Source organism: Amblyomma americanum, chromosome 8, assembly GCF_052857255.1.
Source record: "Amblyomma americanum isolate KBUSLIRL-KWMA chromosome 8, ASM5285725v1, whole genome shotgun sequence".
Lineage (NCBI taxonomy): Eukaryota > Metazoa > Arthropoda > Arachnida > Ixodida > Ixodidae > Amblyomma > Amblyomma americanum.
The window spans coordinates 35,303,251-35,312,727 of NC_135504.1; the positions used below are offsets into that span (position 1 = coordinate 35,303,251).

The 9,477-nt window shown below is 46.3% G+C and overlaps 1 protein-coding gene across 1 annotated transcript; it reads left to right on the forward strand.

The window, feature by feature from the left end:
- Positions 1–386: 386 nt before the first annotated feature.
- On the forward strand, positions 387–9,279 carry LOC144101329 (uncharacterized). Its single transcript, XM_077634436.1, has 5 exons — positions 387–557; positions 3,199–3,265; positions 5,633–5,756; positions 7,305–7,437; positions 9,075–9,279. Exons 1-5 carry the CDS (start codon positions 459–461, stop codon positions 9,165–9,167), a joined length of 516 nt encoding a protein of 171 aa, XP_077490562.1. The 5' UTR covers positions 387–458; the 3' UTR covers positions 9,168–9,279.
- Positions 9,280–9,477: the final 198 nt, after the last annotated feature.

A 9,477-nucleotide genomic window follows, 5' to 3' on the forward strand; every position in this document is an offset into this window, starting at 1 on the left:
TTTTTTTAAAGCCTCTTTTGAGCGTAAGAGTACCTCAATTGGCTTTTAGGGGGCACGGGGCAATAATGGAAGTTTGGAAGCAGTTACCCAATTCGGGCTGCAGACAGAACAGCTGCGCCTTAAAAGGATGAGCCGGTGAGCGCTGAAAGCTTCGCAAGGTGTGCACAAGAAAGAAGTGGAAAGCGTGCATTGCGCGTGGTGTTGAAAAGTGGTAAAACGCAAAGCACTGCCTCATCTCTGTTGACAAGTGTCGCCATAGCGACTGGTGCCATAACAAATTTTAGATTTCATTTTAATTTTGAAAAAGTATTAATTGTCGTTGATATGTTTTAATGCTTTGATAGTTTATTTTGTTTGAATGTATCAAAATTCGGTGCAATCCACCTCGAGGCCAGTCGAGCTACTCCAATCCACTTGCGCAGCAGCCCGGGCGTTTCGTTCTGCCTGTGACAACAGGGATGGCGCCTAAACGCAGTTTCGATGAAAGCAGGGCGGTGTTCCGCAACGACTTGGCGTTGATGAACCGTGCGGTAAAATTTCTGAGCGAGGCCGAAGAGGTATGTCGACATCTGCGCTTCGTAAGCACGCTGAACACGAACGCTCGAGCGCGTGTCTTCCACTGACATTAGCGCCGCTGGGCGTCGGCCATTGGGTCTGGGACAATATTAGGACACTATCGCAGCACGCAGCTTTTCCTATTTATGGGGTATCCCCTCCGAACCCTGGCCAATCCCCCGTCGTGGGTATGTGCCATGCGACCAAGGCAACAACAACAACAATATCGGAGCAGGACGCGCAGTCGAGCGTTCGTGTTAAGCGTGCTGACGGCGGTACTTCCTTTTTTTTTTTTACCTTGGTGCAATTGGTAACGCGTCCCCGACTTTCCGAAGGAGAACGCTATCGCGTGCAGGTTCGAACAAGAGAACTGAACAGAACGAAGCCGTATTTATAATTTAAAGGAAAAGAGCTGATAAGAAACGATAACAAGAAAAATGCGCACTCAACACGCGTACAACACTACAGAATAAAAGGGAAGTGTTCACCCGGTACTGAGCATCCCAGATGAAGTGGGGATGCCTTGCAGACAGGGCGGACGCCGGTGGTTGTAGTGCGACGCGTAATAGTAATTGGTAATTGGTTTCTGGGGAAAGTAAATGGCGCAGTATCTGTCTCATATATCGTTGGACGCGTCGCTGGCGATGCGTCGAAGGAAGCGGCGAAAGAGAGCCAGGTGGCAATAGGAGCGGAGAGGAACACAGGGAGACGCCGGTGGTCTCCCCGCCAACAACCCGAAGAACTTGGCGGCAGCAGGAGAATCGTAGCCAGATCCCGTCGACGGCGGCCCGAAACGCCAGAGGCCTAAAGGAGGCTATCCAAGAGTGCCTTTCGGCAGCACGGACCCTCAGTCCATCGGCTGCCACCTCCACACTTGCAAGGAACGCAGGATCGGATCGGAAAAACCTTTATTGAGCTTTAGAAAAGGGATCTTCGCGGCTTTAGACGGCGTCTTCCATCTTATATATAATTGGTTTATAATTGGTTTTGGAGGGAAAGGAAATGGCGCAGTATCTGTCTCATATATCGTTGGACACCTGAACCGCGCCGTAAGGGAAGGGATAAAGGAGGGAGTGAAAGAAGAAAGGAAGAAAGAGGTGCTGTAGTGGAGGGCTCCGGAATAATTTCGACCACCTGGGGATCTTTAACGTGCACTGACATCGCACAGCACACGGGCGCCTTAGCGTTTTTCCTCCATAAGAACGCAGCCGCCGCGGTCGGGTTTGAACTCGGGAACTCCGGATCAGTAGTCGAGCGCCCTAACCACTGAGCCACCGCGGCGGGGACGTCTTCCATCTTCCGATGGCGTTTTCCGTCTTCATTCACAATGTTGGTGCCCTAGTCCAAGGCTCCACTGAGTATGGCCATCTCGCGAGCTCGCTCTAATAGGCACCTTTGGCCTTTCAAGCTTACGCTGGAAAGCATACTCTCCCACTGCTCCGCACTCGGGTTTTTCATTCTATGGATAGTTGGAGGCTCAATCTTTTGACAGGCCCATGATATATGGTATAAATCTGGTTTCTCTCCGCACCATGTGCACCTAGCCTCATACTGCGTAGGGAACATTTTATTAAGAAGGTTTTGATTCGGGAATGTGGGAAAGTACCCATCTGCAGCTGTCGCCATGCAACAGCATCCTCTCTGCTTAGATCCTTATGTGGGGGTGGATACTTCAGTCTGACCCCCTTTATAATAATTGAGGATATCTGAGTAGCCCATGGGTACTGACTCGGGTTCCTCAAGGCTGGATGTGTCGGGCGCCCGGTTGGTATGCCCTCGAGCTATCCTATCCGCCTCTTGGTTCCCTGCTATGCCAGTGTGCCCTGGTACTCAGATTATGGTATGATGACCTTTGTTTCCCGGGTCGCTTGAGCAGAGTATGTGGCGAGCTCTGTGCCCAATTCTGCCGTTTGTATAATTACGGCATGCTGCTTGAGAGTCTGTTATTGTTAGGATCGGTAGCCCTCCAGTGCTGCCAGAGCTACAGCTGTCTCTTCGGCGTTGACTACCGTGCTGTCCTGTAGTGATGCGCTGGTGATTTCCTTGAAGTCCGAATTAACCACCGATGCCGCTGCTCTGCTGCTTTGTCTTCTGTCTTTTTCAAACGTTGCCGTGTCCGTATACTTTGTGTTGTCCTTGTTTGCCAGGGTTCTCTGCACGTACTCCGCTCTTGCTTCCCTTACGTCCCTTGTGCAGGTTCGGGTCCATATTCTTGGTGCGACTCGCAGTATATTGCAGTATTATCGGTGCGACTCGCAGTGTACTGCGGTATTTGTCCGGAATGTCTTCGGTATTTTCGATCTCTTGGATCATGTTGCTGCCGTCAGGAACGCAGGAGGCTTGCGTCGGTGATCCAAGGGAGGTCTCGCCAGCACGGACCCAACGTCCGACGGCTGCCACCTCCACGCTTGAATGACCTGACCTCCGCTGCGCTGTCTTCCTTCACACCTCGGCTTTCTGACACGTCAGCTCTCCGCTCCTCGTGCTTGCCATGCTCTTTGTCGCTGTCGCCTCGCACACACCCTTCGCATGCGCACACGTGCAACGCTGGGCTGGCACGCGCAGCGCTCCGCTGTCCAACGCACCGCGTTCACAAATCCTCCAAGGGTCTTGTGTGCACCTCACAGTGTCTTCTGGCTGCAGGTGCTAGACCAGAGGATTGTAATCGAGTCACGGTCTGCGACGAACTGCCTGCGGCCTCGCGAGCTTGGTGAGTGGTCGCTGGTGGTAACCCACAGCCTCATAGTTTGCGAGACGCAGTGCATGTGCATGCTTACAGGTAGTACAGCCTGTGTTTCAAGTAAATAGCCAAGGGTGTCTGCTTTTACACTGTGTAATGGGGCTCTTGACAAGTGAAGGCGAAAGTTCCTTCCATCTTTGGAACACTGGCACTGCGTCCTCTTTAGAAACCGTTTCCTTTGGGCTTCATTCTTCTGACAAAAGGTGTAGATGTGAACGTTAGAAGTTTGTCTTGGAAGTCACACTTTGCCCTTTTTGCCTGACCGTTGCATGGCAGCACGCATGCAGCTCCTGATAGAAGTATGCTCGGCATGCAACTCCATGTAAATTGAACCTCGTTATAACGAAGTTGGAAGAGGCCCGGCTATTACTTCGTTATAGCCATAGCTTCGTTATAGCTCGTGTTGACCGAGCTTCCAAGGGGAATCGTCATTCCTTCGTTATATCCATTATTACGTTATAAACCATTTCGTTACAATGAGGTTTGAGTGTATATGCCGTCTGGGGAACAGCGCGCAGCCCATAGTTTCTCGTCATTACCTAGAAGAAAAGCTGGCGGCGCTGCACTTCACCCACCATGGAGAGGCGCAGGAATTCTGGGAATATGAGTTTTCATATCTGGCTTGACTATTGTTGAGCCTCAAGCATGGATTCAGCAGTAACAATACGTCGAAATCTTGGTTTGGGCTAATCGGTGGTTCTTCTTAAGTAAAAGTAGTGCAGCGAAAAAAAAAAATTTAAGGCTCTGCTGTTTTCAATAAAATTGCAGTCGTTAGTCAGCACCAGTCCTGTTTTTTGTCTTCCTCTTCTTTCCCTGTTTTTTTGCACTGCACTACTTTTACTTAAGTAACAATACGACTCTTCTTGAGGCAAACCTCAAAGTAATCCTGTGGCAGTTTTCATACCATCCTTAAATAAAGCTTTCAGTTGTGTTAAATTTATTGAAGAGAAAAATGCACTATTAAAATAACTTATTCTGCGCCGAGAGCACTGTGACACAGCACTGGCACAGCTACCGGTTCTGAGGCAGAATACACTTTTTCAACCCAGCATTAGCCACGCCAAGTAAGAAACTTTGTGTTCCTGGCATTCCCATGCTGGATGAAGTGCTCTTTAAGCAGCCCACACAGATGGTGACGCAAGGTAATATGGAGGAACTCTATGCACTCAGCCACAGCGCAGCTGCACTAAAGTAGTATGGCACGCATACGTTGGACAGGTGTAGGAAATCTGCATCCTTACAGTGACGTCTATTATATCTCTGACATGAATAATTGTGAATACAAGTCACGTGTGTCGTCAGGCGCTTCATGCACTCTCCTAGCACTATGCTTGATGAGTTCTATTTGTTTTAACGCCCTAAAATCTAGAAAGGCTGGGGGAGAGTGACCGCCCACTCCGAGCCTCGGAATTTTTAAGAAAGAACTACAGTGGCCCCTAGTTTTTTTTCGACAACGTTCAAGAAATACGCTGTGCAAATCAGACCCCAGCTGCCCAATCCAAAAGTTGTCCCTAAATTGCTCCCTCCTTAAATTCCCAGCCTTCAGCTTTAAATGGGGGCAAAGCCAGTACAGAAATGCGACAAATGCAACAGTCTAGGGGTATGAGCATGTCAGACCTGTTTGTATGTGTTATAAGGTTGGCCCTTCCCTTTGTTGAACTTGCAAGCAGTACCGGTTGCCTTAGGCAGAGCACTGGACTCATGAATGATTGCTTACATTTAAATGCTATAGTGGGCAGGTTAGAGTACTTTGAAAAATCAAATAGAAAAACATAATTTCATATGGAGGCTTTAGCATACATTCAGGCAATTACTTTAGCACAGAATACCAACCTTCAGTGCTATCTTGTGGCTTTAAAAATCATATTGCAAAACCAATTAGGGTTGCAGCAATAAATTTCATAACAGTAGACCACATATTCCTCAATTTTGCGACACAATACATGCATAGCTTATAATGAAAGATGCTTCTGGAAACTCTTGTTCACACCTGGGGGTAATACATCCATCTAAAATGTTCAAATAAGACTACAAGATAAGACTACTGGAAGGCCCACCAAGAGATGTGGCGATCAGAAAAATTGGTGGCACGAGGATTTGAGCCGATTACTGCCACTTGTGAATACCATTAATGTGCATATGCATGCATGTGCTAGCCTGCCAGAAGTGAGGCAAGATCTGGCTCTCTTTAAAGGGCCCCTCTTTGCAACGGTAAATGAAGCTGAGCCAGAATCTGGGTTAGCAGATTTTTTTTTAATTTGCCGCAGTTCACTGTTACGGGCAACTTTTCTTTTACCTTCTCTACGATTGCACTGTTTATTTCTTTTTGAATTTCAGCTGATCTTCGGTGCCAGGTCGATGGAGCAGTCCGTCAGGTTGCTTTGCTTGTGAAAACAATGTCGCCAGCTAGCAAGGAGACGGAATTGTTCATCGAGCTACGAGGTGGAGAGCAGGGTGTCAAGTAAGCAAGTTATGCCTTTTCATCTTGGCTGCTGGCCTAAAGCAGACGTTAGTTTCACTGCCATGTTCATGTTGTCTAAGCAGAACGCAGCCTTGTTATTTTATCACTGCAGTTAACGAAAGTCCATTTTGAAATTGTTGGGCTGCCAGTGGCTTATTCCAGAACGTAGGAGGCAGTATTGCTGATGCGAGCTATAGTGTAAGATAAGCGTGGCAGCTTGCGTATTGAAACGGTCTTGAACATTAAAAAACCTGTCAGTACATGTACAGCAGGAAAGAAATATTCTTTTGTTGGAATCTTCACAGAACGGCACCGACAGGTTAGCAGGACCCAGTAGGGAATCGCTCGCATGCATCTGCTCACCATTTGCCAGTGTGTGTGTGCTTATTTTCTGTCTTGCTAACCTCTTGCAGGCTTTGCGTAAAGATCATGCTAAACCAGCTTGCCTACAGTATGTGCTAACTTTACAGGATCACTGGCTGTGAGAATTCTTTTAATGCAGTTTGTATTTCTCTTGTTATCAGCGGTCAAAAAATGTCCCCTCAGTGATTCCAAATACTACTTTTATATCTTTCCCTGTCCTTTTGCGATTCCTGCTACACTAGCGGCTGCATATGAGTCATTATTAACACTGTGAGGTGCTTTGAATGGCTTTCCCTGTAATCGTATGTTGCATGTTATTGTTTAACAAAGAGAGCCATTTTTGGTAGCGCATCCTGAGTCGTCATGTAACTGAAGCCCATTGTAGGCATCAAGCCAAAACATGCCAATGCAACAGCCAAGTCAAGCCAAAAGGGTGAGAAGACAGAAAGCAGGGGTAGAAAAATGTTGGGACTCAGTTGTGGAGAGAGAATTGGAAAGAGAAGGAGATATTGGAGCAATACAGTAGATGTTTTAACTAAGCTGTAGCCAAGTCCAACCAATTAAAGTTTTTTCGTTCTTAAGTATGTACTCGGCAAGAAATGGAACACAATAAGACAACTGAGACACGAACAGGAAAATAAACAGCTCTTAGCCACGGGAAACTCAATACTAGCTCAGGTTATTTTAACTTCGAAGGCGCACGGACTCTTCTCCAGGAGTGTTAGTCAACCTTGCCTGTATTTCCTCTCCAGGAGCTAATATGTTGTTTTTGTGTTGCCACCTCATATTTCTTGTTCACATTTCATTTGTTGCTGAGAGTACATGTCATCTGATTGTAACCGGCTAAGAAGTGCTATTCACCTAAGCCTGGCCATTTCTAAGTGTTGATGGCTGTTTCCACAGCCCGATGTTGAATATGTCGGCAGCCCTCGACATCTTTATGAAAACGCTGCCACACTAGCAGGTGCAAGGCAGTCGACCGCAATGTTGTGACATTTGGTCAGTGCTGTTGGCTGGAGGGCCAGTGAGTTGTACAATCCATATCCACGAGGTGCCAGCTGTGCGCCAGCACTTGTGCAGTTGGCTCCCCACATAGGCGAACCACAGAAGTTCATTGCACTGTGCGAAAACTTTTTAATGTCCTATTGACTGAAGCATTTTTGTGGCTGTGCCTTTCCGTCGCAGGTCTAATGAGGCTGCAGACTGCTTGCAGCGAAGCATTGCCACACACTGCAAAATCATCGCCAACGCTAAGAGAGCCCATGAGCTGCCGTATCAGAGGTCCCTCATAAACGGGTTACACCTGGACGAGTTGCTTGTGAGGAGTGTTTGTATGCACATTTGAAACAATAATAAGGGGCATGCAAGAAACACATGGTGTGAACAGCGGTACTAGATAGGTTAGAATGGGAAACTAGAAAAGTGTGTGTAGGGTTTGGGAGACCTTGAAACCTGACAGACTGGTAAAGCTTGTTTCATTTGAAATGCAGAAAAAAAGTAGTTCTAGTGAATCCTTTATGTTGTAGGATGGCAGGTGGAAGGAAAGAGTCTCAGTATTCTGTCTCTCTTCGCGTGTGCATGTACTGTGACAAACACCTTGATGGTGTTCCTTTTATGTCCAGTGTTCCTATGGTCCAGTTGCACTGTGATGGCTTCTGAATACATGCATAATTAACGAGCTGCTCAAACCTCTAACTCCCTGCTCTATGTATGTAGGGCCCTTCTGTTTCGGGCTTTATTAGTACTTTTTTCAGCGGGGGGAAGAATTGAGGGTGTAATTGAGGGTGTATAAAAATGACAGAAATCACGCACTGTTTTTTGAGTTCCAGTTCGGGTACAAATCAGGTTAGGTATTCGAGAAAAAAGCTCCATAATTGGGGTTCTGTTTTCATGTTATATTATGTGACCATAAATACTAATTTACTTTTTGCATTTTTGTGTGCGTGCGTGTGTGTGCGGAGGGCATAAAGTGTTCTATTTTTTTTGGCAGAAATGGTAGGCTGCGGAAGGGCACTGTTCAGAAAATTATATACTTCCTTTTTCCCCCTCGCTCGTTTATTCATACTTAGTCATGTACGTTAGCATCCTCTGCACAGTACTTGCATATCTGTGCTGAGCCCGCCTGCCTTCATATACAGCACAAATGTTCATTCGACATGATCGCGGCTTTTTTAAATTCATGAGAGTCTTGGAGCACTCAGTAGCGCTTGATATAATGCCAGTAGGACTCCCGGTGAACACCTGTGTTCACGCTTCTGAAACACACTTTTAGGATTTGTCCTGAAATTCAGCCACACCATGAATGACAAGCATTGAACGAGTTTTAGAATCAAGAAATAGCTAAAAACGACACTCGGTGATAAGCACAACACATGCACTAGTTTCCGTGCGGTATCGTCAGCTCTTTGCACTGATGACCTACTCTTGATGGCACATTCTCGGGTTGAAGTTGGGTTCAATCTGATCGTCAAGGACTCCTTGTGGGGGGCAAAGATCAAATGAAGCCAGTCTTCTTTTTCTTTTTTTTTTTCTCAGGTATAGATGGATTCCGAAAGCATGGATAGGCTAACCATAGGGAGCACGTCATCATAAATTCTGTGCAATCTCTACTTTACATTTTCAAAATTCAGTATGCTGATAGAAAATTATGAGGTGTATAAATGGGGCCTCAGCTGGCACACAGCATGCTGGCTAGCTGCGGGTTCGTGTGTTGGCTGTGGACAGACAGACTGCCATTGAACACCACAATTAATTGGCAGCACATTTGCATAGATGTTAAATTGTTTTCTATTTTTTTTATCGCTCATAGAGAGTGCTAGCTCCTGTTGTTTCTCTTAGTTGCCCGCACAATGTGGCCGGATTTCGTTTGAGGGTTTTGCAACTGGCCTGTTAAAAACTGTCCTTTTAATTTCTTGAAAATTATTTGCCAATTACCAACTTCTTTTTCTTCTGCAGGAGCTTGAAGTTTTGGAGAGAGCCATACACGCCAATGATGAAAAAATGGACGAACTTCAGCGCTTCATCCAGTCACTGAAACACTCTGCATAGTATTCAGCTGGAAGCATCTAGTGTTTTGGCATTGTTTCTGAGAAAGTTCAATATAATGTATTGTATGCTTGGGAAGTACCATTAAAACTTTATAAATTATGTCCATGTACAATGTATGTGTATGTCTGTGAAAATGGCTTCGCTTTGCGAGGGAGCTGCAGTACCGTTGTCCTGCATCCAAGGAGGCAGTTTACAGAACTATTTTTAAACATTTGGGTAGCAAGATATGTCTCACTAATGATGGAAGTCACTATCAATGATGAGAGATACGGAACTTTAATTTGCCAGTGTTTTCAAACTGGGCTAGGCA